The following is a 26983-nucleotide window of genomic DNA, read 5'->3' on the forward strand; positions in this document are numbered from 1 at the left end:
GGATAAAAGCCTACTATAATTATTCAAAGGCATTGTTTAATACACATTCTGGTTAGTATTTCTGTTTCTTATTCTTGTCCCCACTGAATTTCATACAATGTTTTTATATTTGCTCACATAAGATGGTAAGATTCCAGAATTTTATCACTGCAGGCTTATAATCAATAAATAAAATAAATTGCCCATTATATTTTAGGTCTATTCACTTTTAAAATATCCCTCAGAATTTTAATATTTTTAAAAAATAATATGAAAATACAAAAAAATGCCAACTGCATCATTATTTTAGCAACGCTTAATGACAAATATGCTGAAAATATTTATGTGGACTCAGGAGAAATATGTTTCATTTTCAGTAACCATTAACCTATTTAGGAGCTATTGTATCAGAATATAATAGAGTGAAAACTCAATTTCTCTTCTCAAGTGCAAAGTCAAATTATTCATCTGAATCAGAAATCAGTTTTTCTCTACAATCCAGAATTATTTTGCATGGTCCTTTATAGACTTACCTGTATATTCTGTGTTAAAAGGATGATGCTTTTGGACTCAGAATACTTAGAATAATTGCCACATTGTGTCTCATTATTTCTTTCCATGGTATCTTCAATTTAGAGACATAATAGAAAAGAATCAAGTGGATAAAATGTGAAGACAATAAAAATACTGAAATATTTCAAAGAAATATATATGTCTTCATGTTTATAGTAAAAATGAATTAGCAATCCACCCTCACACTTTGGTTTACAGATGAACATTTTATAATAGTTTATTGGACACCTGATATAATAGTCTTTTCTTTTAGGGAAATCAAGATAAAAAATTGGTCTTAAAACTTTGGGGAATAAATTACAAAAATCTAGGACATTTTCTCTACTCATAGGTCAGTGACAACAATTATGTTAGCCTCAAAGCACAGTTAAAGTTTCCCATTAATTCTAAAGGGATTTGCTTGGCACTGACATCAGGGTAATTCTACATAGATTCCCAATATGAGAGGAATGGTTCCCAAAACACCAGTAGCCACACAACATTAATTGAAGAGGGATACATGCTGACATTCTGAGGTTAAATCAAATGGCCATCACTAAAGTCAGTTTAACGATCATCTTGAGTTTTTACCCACTTAATTCTGCTTCTCTTTGTATCAAATATTGTTTAAATAAGAACTATAATGGATAGCAAATAGATTCATACCGATCACTTGAAGTGCAAGTTGGAGATTTAAAGAGAGGTTTGGGTTTGTGAAGAGGCATAGTGTGGTGTGATGGGCAAGGGCAGCTTCTTTTCTCTCATTTTCTATAGTGAGGAATGAAACTCTAACATTGTGTTCCTTTATTTCACTTATGCATCATAACAACTAGAGAAATCATTACTGAAGTATGATTGGCATGCAAAAGGCTACTATACATATTTACTGTGTGTTGCTCCATGAATTTGAAGATAAATATACATCCATGAAGTTTATCATAATCAATGGTATAGTCATAAAATAACTATGTTGGGGTTCTGGGAATCAAACCCAGGGTCTTGTGACACTAGGCAAGTACTCTACCACTGAGCTACAATTCCAGACCAAAATAACTAAATTGATCTCCCATCTCTATCTCTTCTCTAGTGTAGATGCACACTTATGCCTTAGAAAGGTTTTTGTTCCTTATTATTCTTCAAACCAAGTCTTTATCTTTTATTGGGTATCTAGGCACTCCATAGATAGGGTTTATATCATTTATGGTTTTCCTTTCACCTTTATGAATCCATCTCTACGGACTTCTTCTTCCTCCTCTAGTTCTTCTTGGTGCACTAGATTTCTATTCTGAATATTTATTTGGAATCTACTCCTATCTGAAATGCCCTCTTTGACTTATTCTACTGAATCTCACAATAGAGGTCTCCTCAAATTTCTAATGAACAAACTATTAACAGTCTTTATTCTTTAAAAAAAAATTGGGGAGGCACCAGGGATTGAACTCAGGGGCACTTGATCACTGAGCTATATCCCCAGCACTGTTTTGTATTTCATTTAGTGTCAGAGTCTCACTAATTTGCTTAGTGCCTCCCTTTTGCTGAGGCTGGCTTTGAACTTAAATCTTTCTGCCTCAGCTTCCTGAGCCACTGGGAGCCACTGGGATTACAGGCATGTGCCACTGTGCCCAGTTTAACAGTCTCTATTATGCAAAGAGTTGTGAATATTCATTTGTATGTTTATGGAGCTTAACTTCCTGGGCATTCTCAGATAATTTTTTGTTGTTGTTGTTTTTGCTTTACAAATGTCAAACCTCTCATAATTCCAGATAATGTAGAACTCAGTGGGTGCTAATTAAATTGGTTGCAGAGACTTAAATTATATTCAACATTTACAGAGTGATTATAGAGACAAGTCATTGAATCAGACATTGACAAGTAAGAAATGACCTTGATTTCACAGAATTTCTGTCTTGATGGTAAAATCATTTATACAACTACATAGAGCAGCTGAGACTGAGTTAAGTATTATGTTAAACGAAGAAAGCCAGGCTTAGAAAGATATATTCCATATGCTTCTCTTCATGTGGAATTTGAAGAAGTTGATCTCTTAGCACCTGGGAGAAGAATGGTAGCTCTCAGAGGCTGGAAAGTAGGAGTGAGGCAGAGGTAGGGAAACATTGATCTGTAGGTAATGAGTTACAGTTAGGAGCAAGGAGTTCTAGTATGCTGTTGCACAGCAGGGGATTCTAGATAACATTAATGTAGAGTGCATTTCAAAAAGCCAGAAAAAAAAATGAATTTTTTGCCACATAGAAATAATAAATGTTTGAGAAGAGAGATATGTGTAGATAGATTAACATTACAATGTATACATGTATTGAAACACACCATGGTAACCTATTAATATGTACAACTTTAATGTTTCTATATATCAAAAATAATTTAAAATATAAAATAAAAATGAAATGTTATTTTTAGAAGTAAGATATATGGGATCACAAAGAAGGAGTTTACTCAGAGGTCTAAAAGAAGACATTATCAAAAAATTATATTTTCTCTGATTCTTGAAGATGAATTAAATTCCCATAGGCAGAAAAATGTGTGGTATGTCAGCATTATTGGCTGAAGTAAGAGCATGACTAATGGTAATGAATGCTTTAAAAGCACAGACATTTATTCTCCATTTTGGGAATGGAGAATAAATCAAATTGGCCAGAATCTGGGCTCATGCTTTGATTAGCAGAAGTCACTAAGTTGTAACTAGTGCTTGTAATTTTGCCCTCTGCCTTTCACTGACATTACTCTGTCGCCATGACAACCATTATTCAACTCCTAATAACCAACTCTAAAGCATAGTTCCCATCACTGTCTTAATTAAGTAACCATATGATTTGCCACTATGACCACACTCTGAAATCCATTCCCTCCTCAGGTTTTTGTGAGAACAATTTTTATTTCTCCATTTCTGGTTATTCCTTCCTCTTGTTTTCTATTACATTTTCTTTCTTCCTTTCCTCACAGAATAATTGATGTAAAAAGTACAACCTTGGATGCACTTAGGAAATTATACACTCCATTTTAACGGATGTCACTAATTTATGAGTTTGTCCTGATATTTAGCTAATCAATTACCATATTTTGTGATTTCATTTTGCTCTTGCAATCTAAGCAGAGAATGTTACATTTTAATATTTCTTAAAATTGGATCAAATCTCCCTGAAACATAGATATGAAAATTCTGTCTTCACTTTTTAAAAATATAGGCAAACATACATTTTTAAATTTTATTCATATATTTTTTCCAGAATATCATATCTGATATATGGAAACATCCTAAGCATGCTTTCAAAATTCTATCTGCATTTCATGATTTCCTTTTTCAAAGCATTTACATTTCACTTAAATACCACACAAATATTAATGGAAAAAAGTGTTAATTGCTTTAAAAATTCTTGATGAATTGCATTTATTATCAGAGAATGGATCAGCAAATTTAGAACACCCTTCCTTCATTATAGTAAAATATATAATTCATCCTAAATATAGCAATTGTTTTTTAGTATTGATATGATTCTCAGAAATCTTTGTACCATACATGATTATTTATTATAAGATAACATAATGTGTCTAGTATTTGGAAACGATTTTCATAGAAAACAACCTCTTCATTGACATCCTGTGTCTTTTCATGCATTCCTAGCTATAGCTTTTTGACTATAACAGTTTACTTATATATGAAGAGAATAATTATTTTCAAGTGGAATGTTGTCCCCACTTGCTCTAGTCATTGATTAATCATACAACAGTTTTTTAATAAGAAAGGAGGACATTTTACTTTGTGTCCATATTGCTTTTCAGTATTATTTCACCAATTTTTAAACCTAGATCAATTATTTACTGAGTAAGGAGGAACAAGCATTTCATCAATTGATATGCAGATTTCATTTTCAACTTTAGTTAAATAACTTCAATAGTTAAATGTATAAAATAAAGAAATACTTAATGCATAATGAAATTGTCATTTACTGAGCAATTTTTTTGCTCTAAACATGTTTTAAGAACTTAATTGTACTAACTCCTTTCAATTTCATTGTCCTCTAAAGTAGGTTGTGCATCATATCTAGAAATGAATTAGTTTATTGTTAATTTATGTTAATGACAACACAAAATTCCAAAGAGTTTGAAACTACAGTCCAGAGTGTACACTTAATTACTATAATGTGTTATTTATATTAAATAGAATTGTGATGCACAACTTCTAACACGTTGCCTAGGAAATCAACTCAGAGTCTGCAATAAACAGCCTGGGAAGGAAGCCAGTCTTTTGTAAATCAGACTGGTAAGAAGCTAGATTGCTATCTTAAATAATAATCCAAGAAGGTAAATAATGGCTTTTGTAACAGCCAGTTCAAAATGACCAGAGCTTGATTATTAACTGTCAATTTCCTAATTTCTGTTCTTGCTCTCAACTTAGGACCAATCAGAAAATGCCAAATATGCTCTCCTAGTGAATCACATAGGTTGCCCTGCTTTGAGTTAGCCAAGTTAGAGCTTCTCCATGGCAACAGTCTCCAATTCAAGCAAACCTGAAGTCCTGCCAATTTTCCCACTCCTTTGTCTGTCTTTGAGTCTCTGCCAAAATGTAAGTTATTGTGGCAGACTCTTTTAGTGTATCCAGCGATCAATAAATAGACTTTAATAGTCTCATTTAGTTGGAATTATTTTAAAAAATCATACCTATAGGACAATCATTAATATGTGATTTTTGGAATATGCCTTGTGATTGGTCTAGGCATAACCTGTGGATGGGTTTTGTTCACCAAAATTAATCAGTCGGTCCTTATCTTTATTGATTAACTGATAGTTATACTTTTCCTAAAGTGTACACCTCAGCAACAGTTATTGTATTAGCTCAGTATTGCCTTCCCAAGAAATTTTTTGATTGAGATCTACTGTTCAGAACTATTACAATTAATAAAGTCATGTTAGTATGTAGGTGTCTTAAAAGTTTCCTGACTGGTAAATTATCATATTGGGCTCTAGTTATGCGTAACTAGAGATCTGTTTTTCATACAAGAAGGGGCAGAAAATAACATCAAAATAGACATTCTGCTTTAAAAAGTATTGGAGGGAAATTTAATTACAGAAAGATAGTACCAAAACATATTCTTAGTGGATGTAAAAGTCACACTTTTTGAATTTCATCAACCTAAATTTTTTTAAATCTAAATTCTCCAGTTTAAAAAAATTGACTCTGCTAAGACATGTACATGTGTTGGAGTTAATCCTCCATTAAGAGCTCAGAAGCTCAAAAAATTGACAACCATGGCAAATTTTTTGAGAATTAAATCAATGAATGTAAAGATATTAAAGAGGGCTAGGTTTGTAGCTCAGTGGTATAGTGCTTGCCTAGCATGTATGGGACACTGGGTTCTAAATAAGGTTCATTGACAACTAAACAATATGTTTAAAAAGATATTAAAGAAATAAAGTGGCTGAGAGAACAATAGAAAACACTACAGATTATTTACATGGCTACATCGAGGTAAAATGTATATGTAATAAAATTCATCCCCTTTAACTGTCTGGATACAATTATGTCATTTCCACAGATCAGATTTAGCATCTTTTCATTACCTTAAATGTTCTCAAATACCTCTTTCTAGTAATATCTGTCCCCAGTGTGGTGAACCCAGGCAACCACAACCGTGTTGTATGGCAATGCAGTTTTACTTTCTCAAGATTTTTATAAAAAAGTGGAAACATACAGTCTGTGGTCTACATTCATGCTGTCTATTTTTCGAAATTCATCCATAGTTTTGAATCAATTAGTTGCCTTTCATTGATTAGCAGAACTATCCCTTATTAACTATCCCTTATTAACCTGATTTGTGATGTTAGGGCTGGCCCCTTGAATGCATCTCCTTTTTCAGATGGCATATGACATTGATAAGCCTTGTCACTAGAAGGAGATGGAGGAACATTGCAGAAGGATGAGGCTTCTCTAGTTGCCTGTGCTTCCACTCTTGTTCTTGTTCTTCTTCCACTCTTGTAAGACTTGTCAACCAATGACAAGTCTTACACAACCTCCATCAAATTTTGAGGCTAGAATCACTTCAGTTGTAGGCTTAGCAATCAACAATCCTGCCCACAGCTTCCTCCTTGCTTGCTTCAGCATTTGGGCTTTGGATGAGCTCTGGCCCAAGAGGAGCAAGAAAATTTTCCATTATGCAATGGGCTGCAGGTCCACTCTCCCCAACAAGGCATGTATCCCAACCCTGGAAGGAAGCCCTGCTTCTTAGTTATTCCTTCTTTGGCTACTTTTCCTCAAAAATAGACTATACTTTAGAACTTTCTTTTAATCTCTTCCTGTCTCCTAAATCATTCTGCCTAAAACTGAGTCCTTACTGATTCAAATTTGGTGTTGGCTGTGGTCCAAGAAGACAGACTCCACATAATGGGTTTATAGAATAGTTTTGGCCCTTGTACTCAAACACAGTGTGGAGATCTGTGAAAATGGCTACAATTCCATGGCAAACAGTAACAACAATTAAGCAACATTCTGGCTCCTCTTGGGCCAGAGCTCATTATAATTAACATCTACAGTCCTAATTGAAGTGCAATACCTTGGAAACTCAAGTGGCTCTGCACTTAGGCCATATGTTGAGATAATGATTTTAAGGGCTGTTGTGTAGGATGGACTCTGAGTACACAATATGGCTTGCAGGAAGAAAATGACATGCACAAGCCTTTTACTTCTCAAATTATAGTCTGGTAGGATCTCATCTGGAAAGAAGAATAAGAGGCCTACACTTCTTGTCCCTTACTCCAAAGACCTACTGATTCAACAATAAAACACAGACCAACTCACTTTGTAGGAAACCCAGAATCTGATTGAGAAGCTCCTGCATTGAATCCAGGGAAGCATAAAATCAGCCACACTGAAGCCAGGGGAAGATTAGATATAGAATTTGCCATAATCCTCCCCACACCGCAGTACAGCACCATACAGTCAGGGGGAGCCTTCAACTCCCAGCTTCTTTCTGGGGAAGATAGGAAGGAAAAAGAACTGGACAAGTCCAATTTTCTGATTTTTCTGGATGCTGCTTGAGACATTAACAACTGAAAGGATTAAGAAGGGAAATTTTAGCTAGAGTAAGAAAAAAGAGAGGAAACACAAATAAATAAAAAAAATGAAAGAGGAGACTTTATAAGAGATGTCATATAGATGAAAGAACATAAGAGATGACTATAACAAATTACATGTGAAAAAATTGGATAGCCTAAAGAAATAGTGGGCAAGCATTCTAGTATATGTCTCTTTCTTTTATTGTGGGTTCAATTGTTGTTAGTAGTAGGGGTAGTTAGTAGAAGGGGAAGGGGCAGTAAGCATCTCCAAATAAAACTATGACTTCACAAAAAATAAGTAGATAAATTCCTAGAAATATAAACTACCAAGTCTGAATCAGGAAGAAACAGACTTATCATAAGGAGATTGAGTAATCAGAAATCTCTCCATGAAGAAAAACCCAGGACCTGATGGCTTTACTGATGAATTCAACCAAACATTTAAAAAATGATTAATGGAATGCTTCTTAGCCTCTTCCCACCAATGGAAGAAACACTTTCAAATGCATTTCAAGAAGCCAAAGTCACCCTAATTCTAAATCTACACAGAAACAGTACAAGCAAATCAAATTACAGAGACCAACCTAAATATAAACAGGGAAAGTGACTATCACAAAAGAAAACATTTTATTTAGGGATGAGCAGAGGATTTCAATTAGGAATATGCATTCCATGACAGAATGCAGGCATAGTTAGGCAAAGAAGACAAGTATTTTCAAAAACAAAAGAGAGAAGAATTATGTAAGTTATTTTTAAAAATATATAATTTGGCTTCTTAATGACTTCAGGCTCTATTCATGTCAGAAATTACAGGATTTCTTTTTTTTTAATGGAAGAGTAGTATTACATTGTGTTTGTGTAACAATTTATCTATGTATCAATTGATGAACACCTAGATGGTTTTCATTTCTTAGCTATAGTGAAAAATACTAAAGTATTTCCTGGGCCAGAAGGTTTTTGCTCCTTTTTCTGAGTAGGTATTATAGTTCCCTGACTCCTTGGTTAGAAGCCCTTCTTTCTGGCTCTCTGGGAGGTCTTTCTATTCTCCATATAGGATCTTCTTTCTTTCATGGGAACTATGCAATAAACTAAAAACATTGGGTCGAATTCCTAACTATGTACTTTGCCACTATGACCCTAATATTTCTGTTTTTCTTCCTAGAGTAACTATAGTGAAAACTTTATTTTTTTTAAGAGAGAGAGAGAGAGAGAGAGAGAGAGAGAGAGAGAGAGAGAGAGAATTTTAATATTTATTTATTTTTTTTAGTTTTCGGTGGACACAACATCTTTGTTTGTGTGTGGTGCTGAGAATCGAACCGGGGCCACACGCATGCCAGGCAAGCGCACTACCGCTTGAGCCACATCCCCAGCCTGTGAAAACTTTCTTGAGCTACAATGCACAAGGCTCCTTTGGGGCTGCTAGGATATCACAAATTAACCTCTATGAAGAGAGTCCAAGAGAAAAAAGGAAGAAAAATTTGGGATGCAGAAATTTCAATTTATTGCACTTGGTATTAAGAATCTGAACAATGGATAATTCTAATCTGTAGTTATGGAGGCTGCTGAACAGCATCTTCAGAAAAATAATTTCCTCTAATCCTGTAAACTTCCTGGAGCCCCAATCACTCACCTATGACATACTCTTTTCCTAGCCCTTCTTTATATTAATTTATCCCAGAATGTCCTTCATGTGCCATACCTCCAGCTCCCTGGATTCCCTGTAACTGTAAAACTCACCATCTCCTGCAGATTAATCTCAGGGTATAACTGGTACCTATTCACAAGCAAAGCTACAGAAGAAATCACATATTTTAATATTATTGATCTTAATCCAAATTATATGCTAAGGCTCTTCTGATCCAAGAAGGATAGGGAAACTATTTACTGAACCATGAGAATATTTCTCAAGACATACTCTCCAGAATACCCTGATATATGAAAAAAAGGGGGTGACCACCTTGGATTGAAATGTCATCTCTGAGAAACTTCAAGGGACTCAGACCATCCCTTACTCCCATCAGAGACTAAGAGAGATAGAGAAAAATATTCTAGGAGCCATGTCTCAGATCTGTCTCACCAAAACTGTTTGGTCATGCATTCAAATGTTTACACAATTTGGAAGGAAACAATGGCTAACTATCACCATCTATCATACATAACATGGGAGGAGTACTTGGGGCTGGAACTGATTTAGCAGATAATTTTCCTGCTGGGTCCACAGATTTAAAAAATGGTCCCAGGCTAGAACTCCAGGATATATTTCAGAAAAATAATATTAATCAGAAAAATGTTAACATATCTGAGCTCCTTACACTTTAGCCCTGCTTCTGAACATAACATATTAAAAAGGTTTGTATTCATAGAATGGCAGCTCATGGCATTGCAATTTAAACAATTAGATAGTCTGAAATTTTTGACTCATGGTATGCTGCAGAATCACGGGCTGCCATTGATCTAGACACTTGTCAATATTACAAGCAGAAAGGCACTTGAACCAGGATTTCCTGGACCTCAAGAGGAGGAAAAAATAGAGTCCCCTTCTTACCAGATTATTATTGACTCTACTCTAGAAAACTGAATATCTTCCATCACCACTAAACTTGCAAAAGCTGAAATTTACAAACCAGGTACACAAAACAAAAAATAATGACATATTTATCAGAAAGAACAGAAGACTTGATAAACAGAAAGGAGGATTCCACATTTTTTAAAGGTAATAGTAGCATGTTTGTTTTATGACATTCAAATAACATAGTTTGATACACTAAAGAAACAAAGCTTCCATTATGGCTCCTCTAACTTTTTAATTTGGTAGAAGTAATTGTTTTCACAGTTTATTTTTCCACATCATTGACTAAGCAAATAAAGTAAAAGAAAATTTTTGCTATATACATATGTATAAATGATAAATATATGTAAAATTAATATAAAATATATTGTATATATGCTGCATACTTATATTTGTGTACTGAACCATAAGAACATTTCTCAAGGCATACTCTTCAAGATACCCTGATATATGAAAAAAAAGGGGTGACCCCCTTGGATTGAAAAGTTTTCTTTGAGAAACTTCAAGGGATTCTGACCATCCCTTATCCCCATCAGAGACTACATACACATGCACACACACATATGCATCAGTTTAAATCCAAATGAAACCATTTGTTTGGTATCCACATAGCTTTATACCAAACATGTCTTCCCAAGAATGTTCATGCATATCTTTCTCATTCATATCTTCTTTTATTCTGGTAAGAATAAAATACTTAGTGTGAAGTCTTCCCCTTTATATTTTTAAGTATATGATATAGTATTGAGAGCATTTAGATGTAATTTGTTTGTTTCATAGGTCTGAAGAAGGAGACGGATGGACAATGGAAGGTAGAGTAAAATAAGGAGATTATTTTTGAAACAGAAAAGAAACAGTCTTCCTTTATGGAGAGGTTCTGAGTTAATTGCCACTGAGTAAGTTGCCACAGTCTAGGGGGTTCCTGTGTTGGAGGTGACCTTCAGAGATATTAGCTAATGACTTTTAGGAGGGGACTCTCTTAATCCATCTCAGAGAGGAACACTCAGTAATCATTCACCCTCCCACACAATTAGGATGTTGATCATTGATCTTGTGCTGTTTCTATGCTGCTCAAATGCTTGATCATGTGCTATCTGGCCTATCATGCGGGAGGCTTTCCTCTTTTTTGAAAGTTGAATAAAGCTAAATAATCATGGTGTGTGTGTGTGTGTGTGTGTGTGTGTGTGTGTGTGTGAGAGAGAGAGAGAGAGATGATAATATACATTGCTAGTGATTTCTGGTTCAACAAATTCAGAATTCTAGATTACACGGATCCATAGGTTTGAAACAGCTTTCACCCTTAGTGTGAGTTTACCTAAAGACAGTGGAGTCTTAGGCAATTTTGTTTAGATTTACCTAGATTTCTTTCATTGGTAAGAGAAACTTCTTGAAACAGTGTTATTCTCATGAAAATGGCAGTCTTTGTGGAACTATTTTACTTTCAGAAGCAGCATTACACAAATGGAACACTGGACTGAATTTTAAAATGTGGGCTTTAGTTGAGCTCACATTTTTCTACATATGACCATGACACAGGATTAGGACTTCATCCACCCTTCCTAGGAATTCCTAAGCACAATCCAATTTAAAAAGTCAGTACTTCCCAAACTCCAAAACAAACAAACAAAACCCAACCATGTTAAGGTAAGCCAGGGAGCATTGCATCATCCAGATGAAGTTTTATGACAAGCACCAAACAATTACACAGGACTATTTCCATCATTCCTTCTTCACAAAATGTATTTTCCACCCATTATACCACACAGCATGTTTAAATACTGACATATAACTATCTAATAAGATAAAGACAAATATGTTCATCTTGTTAGAAACAAAATACACCATCACTAAGCATCTTCAAATATTATTGCACTCTAATTTCCATAAATTGACAAAACATTCATGAAATAATTTGTAGAATAGTTTTAACAGAAAAGTGACACCTTTAAACAGATATGACTGGGCCAAGTTGTTTATTAGATATGAAGTTTATGAACATTATACTAACATATTGTATTTTTTCTAAGCTGCATGGAACCACCAATAATGTGGGAGAACTCCTAGCTGTTTGTAAGAGCCAAGAATCTCACAGCCTTCCGGGTCATCCTGAATATGTCCCTGTGCTTTTGAACTGATTTGGTGATCCACTGAGTGTCAGGATTCCTTTTAATAGTTTTGTGGAATGGATCAATGAGGATTACCTCAAAGAATTTGAATGTGGAAGCTTCATCTACACAGTTAGAATTCAGTAGTCTCAGAGACCCTTGTGTGTTGAGCGCATTCCTCAGCAACAGATAGAAGACTTCCAGCTAACTTTAGCTGCAAGCATAATGAACAGGATTGCCAAATGTTCTATTGTTAGAAACTGGGGGTGTTTGAGGTCACCATGGCTCAGATAAATCTTGTACATGGCATAAACTTGTTTGGTATTCTATCTCAGTATGTGAGCTTTATCAAAATGGATGGGAGAGCCCCATGGAGCACAGAGATCTGGTAGTACTGCCTTCAGTGGACTCTCAAAAGAAAGCTCAACAAATAAATCACTGGCTTATTCCTTTGGAACTCTCAGGTATACTTCTACACGTCCAACTTCATTTATCTGATGGCTGCTTCTAGAACAAATGGAAGGAGACTCACTCCCTTGTCCAGATATATATATATATATATATATATGTTTTGTTTGGCGGGGGGTAGTGTTCTTTAAAGGAAACACATTTTCCAGAAATTTCCAAAAAAACATCTTTTTTTTTTCTCATGCACTTTAAATAAGTTGCATATTCTTTCACCAAGAGATATGTAGGAATCAGTGTTTATTAAGATGAGGGGTGGGTAATGCAGAAATACATAACATACATCACAGTATTAGCAGAAAAGGGAAAGGAAATCAAGGGATGTAATTCTGGCAACCGACAATGTTCATGGAAATAGTGTGTGCACTCCCCATTCAATTCAGAGTTCATCAAATTTTTCTGTCTACATTTATTTATCCTCTTAAAACATATTTAAGTCCTTAAAGGTTTTTGTTTAAGCAGGTTTGTATTTACCAGTATTTAACATATTAGATTTTAAAACTAAATGGTCAAAAATGTTTTAGTCATTCAAAAATAAAAATAATGAACCCATTATAAATTATTAGCATAATTCCATTGAAAGTATTTTGAAGGAATATTTACTGAATTTCCAATTATGTCAGGCTCTGCTTGTGCACTAGTAATATTAAATCATATATGACATGGTGAATGCATGGAAAAAGCTAGAATTTTATTTTACTTTCTAATAGCAGAAATTTACAATATATTTTTCTTTAAAATCTTCATATATGTGTCCCTCTGTCCCTTCTTAGTCTATGTTCAAGTTCTGTTTTGATCACTAGTATGTGAATTATTGAAGTCAGTCTCTTTCCAACCAATTGCCTGGTATATTTGCTGGAAGATATAATCATATTACTGTGCTTCCAGGGAGACACCAATGTCTGATGCCTCTAAATAAATTTAGGTTTCTTCATGTGGCATTTAAGGTTATCAGTGATATCTTCCTCTTTATCTTTATTTCCCAAACTCACCAAGAACTCTCTCCCGCTATTTGTACTCTGAGGGTTCTGTGCAGTTGTGCATAGTCATTTCCACAAACATTGATTCTGGTCATGCTAATTTCGACTTCACTCCAATTATCAACCCCTTTTTTTTTGCCATCTACAAATGTACAGGTGACTTTTCATGTTGCTTAATAACCAGATACACCAAGCAATATAATCTTTGTTTTCTAAGTCTCCTTCCATGTGGAAAAAAAAAGAAGAAGAAGGCAGTACTGAGTCATCCTCCAGCACCCTCTGACCTACCTGGTTGAGCTTAGGTAACCTACTCAATTTACCAATGCATGAAGTTTTCATTCAAGGACAGCATAAAAAAAAAAAAAAACACACACACACACATTTCTTTACTGGGTTAATACAGATGAAAAGTGCAGCTTGGTGCCTAGCAGACAGTATATTTTAGGAACTTTTTTTTAGTTGTTCATTCACTAGAAGAATTAATATTTTTTTAGTTATTTAGGACTTTCACTACTGTTTGCCTCATTTAACTTGAACAGTGTCTCCATCTTTTGTTAATGTTATGAACATATTAATAATTTTCTTCGGAATCAGAGCAGGATTTTCATACTTCTATTGACCAAGAAAACAAATAATGACATCAAGGAGTTAAAAAAAAACTGATTCAATTGATTCAGTAATTGCATTGTCCTATGTAATAAACAAATAAGCAAACTAATGGAGCAATTAAAATTGATAGGAGTTCATTATAAATAGCATAATTTTCTATTGGTACATGATAATCACACATAATAGACATTCTACAGTACTGGCATTACTTATTCTTGAGTGTCTCCACTGCACTTTGGCTTCCTTCTCACATCTCCGTTCTTTGCCCTCTCAGGGGCAGCCCATGGGGACTCTGACCCTGCTGCAATTTGCCGGACCTTCCAGACCTTCCTTTGAATTCTTGGTGGAAGCCTCCATGACCCCCTAACCACAGTATCCCACAACCCTGAAGAACCAGCACCATGTAGTTACTACCAAGGTCGGCCAGCATCTTGAGCTAAGTAGCCAAGACCCAGGGACCCTGGAGAAGCAGTCTCGGAGAGCCTGGATGGCTGAACAGGTTGAAAAAACTTCCTAAACTGCCCTGTGCAAGCAGGTTTGCCCCACTGGTCTCTTCTCAAAGGAATTTTTATTCCCTGGATCCTGAAATGAGTGTGGTCTTGCCAATTCCTCAGAAACTCTTAAACCATCTTTCCCATTGTCTCTTTTAGCATTTCTTAAATGGCAGTAATGTCTGTAACAATTGCCACTTCCTTAGATCCAGTCTTATTCTCACCTTTGAAGTCTAAGCTTTTCAAATCTTTCTGTTCTGCTTTCTGCTCCTGAGTATTACAATAAACTTGACTAAGAGCCACCAGCAATACCCCTGCCACCACCTGAAAACTATGCTGCCTAGAAATTTTTTCTGCCAGATTAAAGTCTATTGCTTTTAAAATCAGCCTCACAGAAAGTCTCAGGAAATGGACAAATGGAGAAAACTTCTTAGCCAGAAGATAACATGAATGGCTTCCAGTCCAATTTCCAATAAAATCCTCCTCCAAAACCTCATGAGCCCTGTCTTTACTTGGTATGGTCCTATTAGCATTCTGGTCTTCTGAGCTTCCACAGAATCCCCCCTTAAGCTCTACTTACAATAATCTAAGGCTTTTCCATCTGACATCATTAAACTTTTCAAAATTTCTCCCACAAATTTCCAAAAGCTCCAAAATTTTCTGAACTAAGGGTCAGTTTAGTGACAGAAATGACCCTACTTCTTCGTACCAATATCTGTTTGGTCAGATTTATTGTTGTTGTTGTTGCTGTGACTAAAAGACCTGACAAGAACAATTTTAATGAAGAAAAGTTTACTTTGGGGCCATATGGTTTCAGAGGTCGCAGTCCATTGAAGGCTGGCTTCATTTCTCAGGATTTGAAATAATGTAGAATATCATAAGGAATGAGTATAGTGGAGCAGAGTAACTCAGGACATTACCAGGAAGGAGAGAGAGAGAGAGAGAGAGAGAGAGAGAGAGAGAGAGAGAGAGAGAGAGAGAGAGAGAGAGAGAGACTCATTAGCTAGATACAAAATATATACCTCAAAAGTATGCTCCCAGTGATCCCCTTCTTCAATCACACCCTGCCTGCCTACAGTTACGACCCAGTTAATGCCTATAAGGAGGTTCATTTACTGATTGGGTTAAGGCTCTCCTAACTCAATCATTACACCTCTAAACCTTCTTGCATTTTACTACACATGAGCTTTTGGGGGACATCTCACATCTAATCTATAACAATATTCTTGATTAGAGAATAAACATTCTATATAAACACATATTGAAACATAATTCTTTGAAATAACTAAAGTCAAGTTGAAAATAAAATTCAAATAAATAGTTTACTTCTCATAGATAATATTTCTTAAAGAAAAATTAATATTTGAGAGCTTGGATATGCCCATGATTGTAAAATTATGCTTTGGGATGTGAGGAATTAGCCAACATTATTAAATGAGGGCTATTTTTTACAATACTGACTTTCCCCCTTAGCATTTGTTGGTTTTGTTGAACAGGGTGACTATATGCTGACACTCATGAATATTATGAATTTACTCCTGATGGATCTCACTACATTTGCTCTTGAAATATATTTTTGCATAATTCTCCCTTTGAAACAAATTTGACTCAAATGCAATTAACATTTTAACTTTATAAAGTGGCTATTTTTCACTTTCTCATACTTATAGGTTTAGAAAAAGTATTATCAAGTTGAAATAAATCTTTCAAGGGAGATTCTATTTGTTATTGAGAATTACAAAAGTCTTTTTTCAGAATTCTTTTCATAATATTTATTACTTCCTTATTTCTTAGAGTATAAACAAAAGGGTTTAACAAAGGAACAACTGGAGTATAAAATATAGCAACCGGTATATCTTTATCCTCTTCATTAACTGTACTTGATAGAGCATACAGGAAGAGCAGAGAACCATAGAATATTGACACAGAGAGAAAGTGGGAGGCACAAGTAGATAGAGCTTTGCCCCTTCCCTTTTTGGATTTCATTGTGAATATAGTGAAAAGGATGTAGAAATAAGAGATTAGAACTATGGCAATAGTAAAGATGAGAATTGACCTTGCCAAGATAAATAACATCAATTCATTGATATAAGGATCAACACAGGAGAGTCTGTATAATGGAAGGACATCACAAAAGAAGTGATTGATTTGATGAGATCCACAAAAAGCCAATCTTAACAAAAGCCCTACTTCAACCATGGGATGCAGGTTTCCACCTACGTAGGCTCCTGTGGTCATCTGAATGCAGAGTTTCTTTGACATCAGGGTGTGGTACTGCAGTGGTCTGCATATGGCCACATAGCGGTCATAAGCCATTGCTGCGAGAAGAAAGCAGTCTGTAGTCTCAGCAAGACAGAGAAAATAAAACTGTGCCATGCATTCATAGAGGGACATCCTACTTTCCTCAGAAAACAAGTTCTCTAGCATCTTGGGAGTTACAGCACAGGAACACAAGGAATCCATGAGAGCCAGGTTGCCCAAGAAGATGTACATTGGTGTGTGAAGATGGTGCTCCATGTAAATCAAGGCCACCAACCCTAGATTTCCCACCATGGTGACCAGATAGATGGCAAAAAATACAAAAAACTAAAAGGTCTTAAGATTTGGGTTATCTGTAAATCCCATGAGGATAAATTCAGTTGTCAAGGAGTGGTTGTCCTTAGTCATCTCTGCCTTGTCCATTGAAATAACAGTTGTGGATATGTAAGATTCTGATTGAGAGAACATAATTTTTCATTGAACATTCCTCTTTTTTTCTTTTTTTTAGTTGTAGATGTACAAAATACATTTATTTAATTTATTTATTTTTACATGGTGCTGAGGATCTAAGGCAGTACCTCACACTAAGCAGGTGCTCTAACACTGAGCTATAATCTCAGCCATTCATTGAATATTTCTTTTTATACAAGACAGAAATTTCTTCTTTATCATCCTCTGCTCTCTATAGTATACAATTCCACTTAGTTATATGGGATTGTGTTCTCCTGGAGAGTCATCATGAGAGTCACATCAATTTGTGACTCTAGAAATTAACAAGGATATTTTGATAAATCCAGGGAAGATTGTTAAAGTGGAAAAAGGTTTATCTTCAAGTATTTATGCATGTCAACATAAAATTTACAATACTCATATTAGGTTCATTTTTCAAAATAATTCCTATGTCAGCTTTTTGAAGATTCATAAAATATATCTAAAATCAATTTTACTATAAATGCATATTTTTTTCTACTGAGATAACAATTTTTTCTTATTCTTCCAAAGGAGTGAATTTTTTAAAGGTATGCTACACATATATTAAATTTATGTGTTAGAGATGGCACAAAGATCAGTAAAGCCTAAAATGGGTACTAAAAATCCCATTCCATATTTCCATTATAATTTTTTACAAATTATAAACTCTTCTTTCTCTGTGTAAGGTGCAGTTTACATACAGTGCTACCTTATAAAGTTTTAAATGAGTATCCCCAAATCCCCAAACACACTGACCTCTTTTTTTTGAATTGTGGATCATGTCTTCCTTACCCAACACAATCTTCCATTTTTCAAGTGAGATTTATATGGCATTATCCTTTCACATGTATCTGAACAATTTCCTATTACATTATAATCATTTTGAGGTTAGGTATTGCATACTTCTTAAAGGAGCTATAAAATGCTATAGACTGAGTTAAGTCCACTGCAAGCTCAACCCTTTCACTTAATATAGGTTACCTTGTTTTCAGTTTCCTGGTAATGATCCTTATTAATCCCTTTGCCTTTGCATAATTAGACTATTAGCTTTGAAAAAAGAGTCCACATGGAAAAATTTTAAAATCTTCATATAAAGGAACTAAGATGTGTATCTTTTATCTAAATCAACTGTTTCCTAAGAATCAGAAACTAATGTTGGTCAAATATAAAGTTAAATGTATTGAATATAAATTTAATCAAAATAGATTCACCTATATACTTGTTTTTTTCTCTCTCAGAAAAGGCATCCTAACAGAATTTTTTATTTCAAATTCTGCTTTGCTTTAAAATTTATTTCCTCCCATTACTTAGTGGTCTCTTAGGACATGGTGACAGACAAATCTAATCATATAAACTATGATCAAATCATGTATTTCTATAATCAGGACATTAAAGAGAAGGTAGTATAAATTAGTTTGCTCAAAAATATTAAAAGTAAGCAAGACATGGAATTAGTTAAGTCACAAATAATTTTCAATGTAAATGCCTCAACTATATAAGAGGTTTTTCTTTCTGATATACTCTTGAAATTCTATGTTAAAATCAGAGTCAGATGAATCAGAGTATTGTACATCATACTAGTTCATAAGACTATTCGATTTTGAGAGAGAGATGAGAAAGCAATTAAAAGTAGAAATAATAAGAAATGGTAAACATTTCAGGTAATAAACATTTATAGTTGCTAACATTAAAGGTGAAAATAAATGTGAATACTTATTTTACCTAGATTTCACTAAGAACTTCTAAAAAGTGCGTGATTTGTTTTACCCTGAAGGGATCAGAATTTAAGAATATATATATGCACATTCTTGTTAAAGCATTTGGGATTAGAAAGTTAGCATTTAAGACACTACGTAAGGGTCAGTGTTAATAATATTTTCTTACACTGCCAAGTTAAAATTTTCCATCAAATCCTGAAGGGATTTCCTACACTGATGTCAGTGTATTTCTTTGGAGACATTAAGTTCTAAAAGCATGCAAACCACAAGAAATTAATTAAAGACATACTGTGAGACAATGCAGTTAAAGAAATTGACATTCAGTGAAGTCTGTTTGATGATTATCATGCTGATTTTTTTCTACATAGCATCTTAATTTACACAGTTCTCTTCACCATGCTGTTCACAAGATGTAGAACAGGTAGAAAAGCCTGTCACAGGCTTGTTTGTCCACTTTCTGGAAGAAGTGGAATTAATATAGTCTATGAAAAAGTTTAGCATTTGTAGATAAAATTAGATATTATCTGTTTCAGCAAGGGTCATCAACTTCTTTACTACGTGAATTGAATTTATCCCCATATCCTATAATGTACACAGTGGAAATTTGATTTTATTGTTCTTCCTCAGCACAAATTACTAAGACTATTATCTTTTCTTTCTTTTTTTCCCCCCACCAGCTGCCCTTTACCTTTATTATGTTTTTTTAAAAAAAATTTCATATCACTAATCACTCTTCATTAAAATGTATCCCTTTGTAGGTACATCTATAATTGGTCACTCCTTCCCCTTCCCCACTGTTTACACAGTGACTTAGCAGGAAGGGATTTCTTTGCTATGTCTAACCTATACTTCCAGCACTCTCAATAGTGTCTGGCATTTTCTAGTGCTTCTTATTTGCACAATGAATCAAATAAATGTTGTTTTCCTGCTCAAGAATTCATAAAAGAACCCCATCACTTTTCAAGCCATTATCAGTGTTCTGTATTTTGGAGTTCCGAATACTCATATGTCATCACCTTGCTTCTCCTGTGCACCTCAGGAAGACCGCCATGTACATCACTTGCATTTTCTTTGTGCACCCACTTCAGTTAATTTGATGTCAAGGTTTCCCTTACTTAGAGTAACATCTCCCTCTTTTTCCATTTTACTTGTGTACGTCTTTGAGCTCAAACATGAACTCCTCCATGAGATATTTCCCTGGTCTTTGTAATTGGATTGTCTTTTTCTCTTCTTGCCTTAATTGTGCTTTTCTCTCATTATACAATAATTTCTACTTAATAAGGTGTGACTTGTATTTCTCTTGATTGGGTAACTCTGTGTTAAAGACACAGATGGTAATGGATCATTTTATATTTCTTTAGGCTCTTTGCCACAACCTGAGCTAATTCTCAATCAAAATTAATTTTCTTGATGGATAAAATAGATGAGGGTGCTGGATATGATGATAGGTAGAGAGGTCACTGTGTGTGAGCAGTATGTAAGACTGGAGAAATGGTTTCTAATAAGGAGCTTGTAATTTACTTGGAGAGAACAGCATACTGGTTTCTAAGTAGAACATGATCCAGGCTGTGAATCATCAATAAATACACACACTATATAGACATAGAGAGGAAGAACTTGGAGGAATATAGAAAGATTTCTCAGAAGAAATGTCATTCACATGATAAATAGGGTTATACTAGGCAGAGAACATGAAAAAAGTATCTCAAGAAATCTCATGATACCTACCCATTTTTTTAATTAATCTTGCTCTTTCAAGCCTGGAAGTTTAAAAGAGCAAGATTAATAAAAAATTGGATGGTAAAGTAGGTTGGCTAAAGTGTACACATATGATATAAAGGGACACTTAGAAGTGAAACAGGGGGAATAGTGAGTTAAATTGAAAAATGTCCTACTGGGCCCCTTCCTTTTTAGTCTTCTGTCTCCACCATTTCACTAAAACTTCTTTCTGGCAAGATCACAACCAACTTTAAATGTCATTCCAAACAACATCTGATTAATTTCTTCACCAAGCTATAGAATTTGGTAATACCGGAAGTCACCTCACCTCTTCCTTCTGTGATAAATCTAATGGGCCCGAATTTCTGAATGTTCCACCCTGTCTTTTACATTAGATCCTGTTTCTCCCTTTGCCCTTTATGATGCTGTGTTCTATGGGCTCTGCCCTTGCCCTCCATCTTCTTTCACTGTAGAACATTTCCTTGATAATCTATCTCATCTTCTTTAGAGTTTCAATGATCATCTATCTGCCTGTGGCTTAAGTAAAAGAGAGGTTGCAAACAACTTGTCTATATACTCGTATCATAAAATTATGTAGAAAATATTTTAATTAGATGTATATTCTTCTTTGAATTAGATGCTCACAGTATACTAAAATATTAGCTATGTTACAGAACATAGAACTGGAACTGTAAAAGAAGGTTGAATTAAAAACAGTGTGAAAATCACGTCTTACATGTGAAATTTACAACATGTTTTATTACTTCTATACTACTAATAACTGAAATAATACATATATAATATTTGAAAAATTGACTTTATGTGACTTATTTTTGAAAAATTAGTATCATAAATTCTCAAGAATATTTTTATTTTACTTTCTAACTTTTTTAAAAAAAATTCTTTAACTGGCCCATAATAACTTTAAATAGTTATAGGACATAGTGGGATATGTTGATATATTTATAAATTGTGTAGCTATCAAATCAGATAATTACTATTTATATCTCCTTAATCATTTATCTTTTTCTTGTGCTTGCAGTGTATGAGATCTTCACATTTAGAAAAAAATATTGTGAGTTGTGGTAAGCTATAGTTTCCCACTGTGCTGTAGAACACTATATCTTATTCCAACTATCTAACTGTGTTTTGGTTAACATTGTGAAAAGTATCTCAAGAAACCTCATGATACCTACCCCAATTTTTTTAAATTAATCTTTCTCTTTCAAGCTTTTTTTAATCCATCATTCCTAAGAATTAGTCATCACTATTCTATTCTCCTCTTCTATGACATCATTTTTTAGGACATTTTATCACCTAATTTCTAAGGCTACATATGAGAAGATTCAATAACAAAATCATTATCCTATAAAATACTGTCACTGTTATATCTTTACCCCTTTATTCAAAGAGACAAATATATATGAGATGAAAAATGTAAAATATTAAGACTGAGGGTGAGATGCAAGGGTAGAAAATGTTCTACCCTTCTTATATTTAACTTCAAAAATTGTCAAAATAATGTACAGATAAGAAATCAATACAGTGTAAATGGTAAATATTTGGATTGGCATTAAAATATATATCACTATTCCATTAACAAAAGGGTCTATATAGGGGTTTCTATAAAATGGAAAGATATGACCAAAATGTTGATCAATTTGATGAGACTTGCAAAAAGTTAGCCTTAACAGAAGTCCTACATGAATCATAGAATGCACATTACTAGCTCTGAAAGTTCCTGTATTCATCTGAATGTAGAGTTTCTTTGACATCAGGGTGTGGTACTACAGGGGGCTGCATATGGCCACGTAGCAGTCATAGGCCATTGCTGCCAGAAGAAAGCAGTCTGCAGGCTCAGCAAGACAGAGAAAATAAAATTGTTCCATGCATTCATAGAGGGAATCCTTCTGTTCTCAGAAAATATTCTCTAACATTTGGGAGTGATGACACAGGGTCCTCAGGAATCAAATGTGAAATAGTTGATGCAGGAAGAGGCTAGTCGTTCATTTTATTTCCCAATAGTAGCAATTTATAATTTTTTCTTTGAAATGTTTTTCTTTGAAACGTTTCATTGAAATGTTATTTATACGTGTGTCCTGTCCTTTCTGAGACTATTCTCAAGTTCCACTCTCATCACTTAATGTGTGAATGCTGGTGTTAGTCTCATTCCTTTCTCTCCAATCAATTACCAGATCAGTTTTCTGAAAAATGAAATCATATTACCTTGATGTCAGGAAGACATGTGTGATGGTTCTAAATAAATTCAAATTTCTTCAAGCAGCATTTCAGGTTTTTAATGTTCTGATCCTCATCCACCCTTACTACCCAACCAAGAACGTCTCCAACTTTGCCACTTTGTTGGCTCTGTTCCATTGATTACCCCTCTTCCCCCTCCAAGTGACACACTTATTTCCATAAAAATTGGTTCTGGGCATGCTAATTTCTGTTTTGCTCCAATGATCAAATTTTTTCCCTTTAAATGTAGTTTATTCTGATGTTTCTTAATAACTAAAGACCTCAGGTAATATAATATCCATTTTCTGAACCATCAAGCATGTAAAGAAAAGGCAGTATTGATTCAAAGTCCATATCCCTGTGATTTAGCAAGATGAGCATGGTCAAGTTACTCAGCGTATCAATACATAAGGTTCTCATTGAAAAAAGGTGAAATAAAGTAGGCCTAAATTGTTCATAGAAAATATATATATGTAATATTTTACTTAGTGTCTAGCAGTTAGTACATTTTAGTAAATTATTTTTCTTGGTATTTGTACTTTTAATTGTTGAGTAAATATTTTTGTTTAGAGAATTAGCATTTAACTACTTTTATGCCAGATTAATACTTGCACAACATCTCCATCTTTTGTTAATGCTGTGAACATATCAATACTTTTCATTGGAATCAGTTCATGTTTTGGTACTCCAAATGAACAGCAAAACAGGTAATGGTATCAGGAAGAAAAAGCTTGATTTAATTGATATTTTCACTAATTACATTGCCATATGTGGTGGAAATAAAAAGCTACATCAAATATTAATATACATATTGTTTTAAATTACAAGTTAATAAATCACTATGTGTGTGTATATGTATATTATATATATGTATGTATAGATAGATAGATAGATAGATGGATAGATAGATAGTTCTGTTTTAGAGAATTGGAGAGTAAAATTAACTGAGAATTAATTATGAAAATATACTTGGTTAGGTAATAAGTAGTCTGCATGAACATGTATTCAGAAACAATCTCAGGAAAGAACTAATTGAAAATCAAATTCAAACACAATTTACTTCCCACAGATGGAGTTGCTTATGGAAAGATTAACATTTGTCAACCAGAAATAGCCTGTGGTTATAAGATTATATTTTAGGACTCAAGGAATGTGCCAACAGTATTAAATGGAAAAGACATATATTTTGGTTTTATTATTAGAATGCATTGGATTTTTTTAAAATTGTGATTAATTGGGCTTTGACACTGATAAATAATTATTTAGCCCACTCCTGTTGGATATTACTATCTTAGATTTTCAATTACATTTTAGGATGACCTCTCATTTTCACTTTCCCAGTATATGTAGGATTAGAAAATGTATTATCAAGTTGAAATCAATTTTCCAAGGGAGATGATACTTGTTTCAGAAGGTTACAAAATTGTCTCTTATTGATAATTCTTTTAATGACATTTGTTACTTCCTTGTTTCTTAGACTATAAATAAAAGGGTTTAATAAAGGAATGATTAGAGTATAAAAAATAGCTACAGGTATATCTTTCTCACCTTCATTGACTGAACTTGGTTGAGCATACATAAAGAGCAGAGAACCATAGAATATTGACACAGAGAGGAAATGGGATGCACAGGTAGATAAAGCTTTTCCTCTTCCTTTTTTGGATTTCATTGTGAATATAGTGAAAAGAATATAAAAATAGGAGATTAAAACAATAGTAATAGTAAAGATAAGAAATGACCCTGCCAAGATAAGTACCATTAATTCATTGATATACGGATCAACACAGGAGAGTCTGTATAATGGAAGAACATCACAAAAGAAGTGATTGATTTGATGAGACCTACAGAAAGTTAACCTCAACAAAAGTCCTACTTCAATCATAGGATGCAGAACTCCACCTATGTAGGCTCCTGAGGTCATCTGAATGCAGAGTTCCATTGACATCATGGTGTGGTACTGCAGCGGTCTGCATATGGCCACATAGCGGTCATAAGCCATTGCTGCCAGAAGAAAGCAGTCTGTAGTTTCAGCAAGAGAGAGAAAATAAAATTGTACCATGCATTCATAGAGGGAAATCCTTCTGTCCTCAGAAAAGAAGTTCTGTAACATCTTGGGAGTGATGGCACAGGAACAGCAGGAATCCATGAGAGCCAGGTTGCCCAGGAAGATGTACATTGGTGTGTGAAGACGGCGCTCCATGTAAATCAAGGTCACCAACCCTAGATTCCCCACCATGGTGACCAGATAGATGGCAAAGAACACCACAAACAGAAGAGTCTTCATGTCTGGGTTATCTGTGAATCCCATAAGGACAAATTCAGTTGTCATTGAGTGGTTTTCCTTAGTCATCTCTATCTTGTCTGTTGAAATAGTAATTGTTGAGATATAAGACTCTAATTAAAAGCACAAAATTTCCCAGCGTTTTTATAACAGAAGAGTTTTTCAAGCATCTCTTGCTATTTATAAATTACAACTATATTTACTTCTAGAGGTTTTTGTTCTCATAAATTTTCAATATCTATGATCTCAAGCTGTGACTCTCCACATTCACAAGGATGTTGTGACAGGTGAAGTGAAAGTGTTTTATCTTTATGAATTTCTACAATGATAGCATAAGCTTTGGGTACCAATATTTGATAATTGTTTCACAGTAATTCAGTTTCATACTTTTTGAGACCTCTAAAATGAGTTCACAATCATCTTTTTTATAATATATATTTTTTTAATTAGAAGAAATTTATATGTTTTTTTAGATGATCAAATGTTTTTAGAAAGCATATTACCCATATGTTACTGTTATATATTAGATATTATGCAAAGGTCACTAGGAGCTAAAGAAGTCACTATTTGTCTCATAGAAAACTGCCATAGAAAGCTAAATAGATAATTGTCCACAGAGTATCAATTTTCATCACTTTCATATTGTTACAACATTTTTCATGACCATTGACTCTATTTTATTAATCTTATTGATTCTTTCTATATATTCACATTCTTCTTTTTTTTGTAAATCATAGTTAATACTCAATATACTTCATGAAATTTTAAGCAAGTGTCCCAGGACAACCCAATCTCATTTTCTGAATGCAGAGAATGTTTTCTATACCCATATTATCTGTAATTTTTCATGTATAATTTATATTTGCTCTGTTTTTTTACATGTATCTGAACAATTTTCTATTACAATAATTTTGAGACTAGTTGTTACACACATCTCTGCAAGGAACCCTACAATATTATGGAATGAAAGTACAGTTAATTTCAAACCTATCTCTGCCCTGTGACCTGGAATGGGTGACATTGTTTTCAGTATCCTCCTAATAAGACTTAGTGACCTCTTGGTCTCTTCACTTGGAGGAATGTTAACTATGAAGAAAGTTTTACAAGGAAATTCTTTAAATGATAAAGTTAAGAATCTTACATATCTGTTATCTAATTTAATTCTTTTCTACTGTTTTTCTTTTTCCTCAGGAAATTATGATTGTCTACTGTATTAAAGTAGATAAATGCTAATAAAACACGAATCATTTAAATGCTTCTTTGTTTTTAATACTTATTAAAAGAAAATCCTTTCCATTTGCTTTAAGAAACTATTTAGTCTTATTACCTATTAATCCATCAGGATACATTAAATGACAAATAAAATCATAAATCCTAAGGTTAAAATGGGTTGTATCTTCATGATTAAAAACATCAAAATGAAGATTGTAAAAATTTGCTTACTCTAAAATTTTAAATATAAGCCATATAATCAATTAAATA

General features: G+C 34.0%; 1 protein-coding gene and 2 pseudogenes across 1 annotated transcript; all 3 read right to left on the minus strand.

Moving 5' to 3' along the window:
- Positions 1 to 12225: 12225 nt before the first annotated feature.
- Positions 12226 to 26983, minus strand: part of LOC124100030 (large ribosomal subunit protein eL15-like) — a 31299-nt pseudogene continuing 16541 nt past the window's right edge.
- Positions 16541 to 17482, minus strand: LOC124099974 (olfactory receptor 5K3-like; annotated as a pseudogene).
- Positions 24599 to 25570, minus strand: LOC124100001 (olfactory receptor 5K3-like). The gene has a single exon (XM_046455323.1). The coding sequence runs from the start codon at positions 25568 to 25570 to the stop codon at positions 24599 to 24601; it is 972 nt and encodes a 323-aa protein (XP_046311279.1).

Source organism: Marmota monax, unplaced genomic scaffold, assembly GCF_021218885.2.
Source record: "Marmota monax isolate L192 unplaced genomic scaffold, Marmota_monax_Labrador192_F-V1.1 WCK01_AAM20220418_F8-fsc00053, whole genome shotgun sequence".
NCBI classification, from domain to species: Eukaryota; Metazoa; Chordata; class Mammalia; order Rodentia; family Sciuridae; genus Marmota; species Marmota monax.

Excerpts from the sequence above, each read along its gene's own strand:
- LOC124100001 (XM_046455323.1), bottom strand. The coding sequence starts at position 25,570 with ATGACTAAGGAAAACCACTCAATGACAACTGAATTTGTCCTTATGGGA.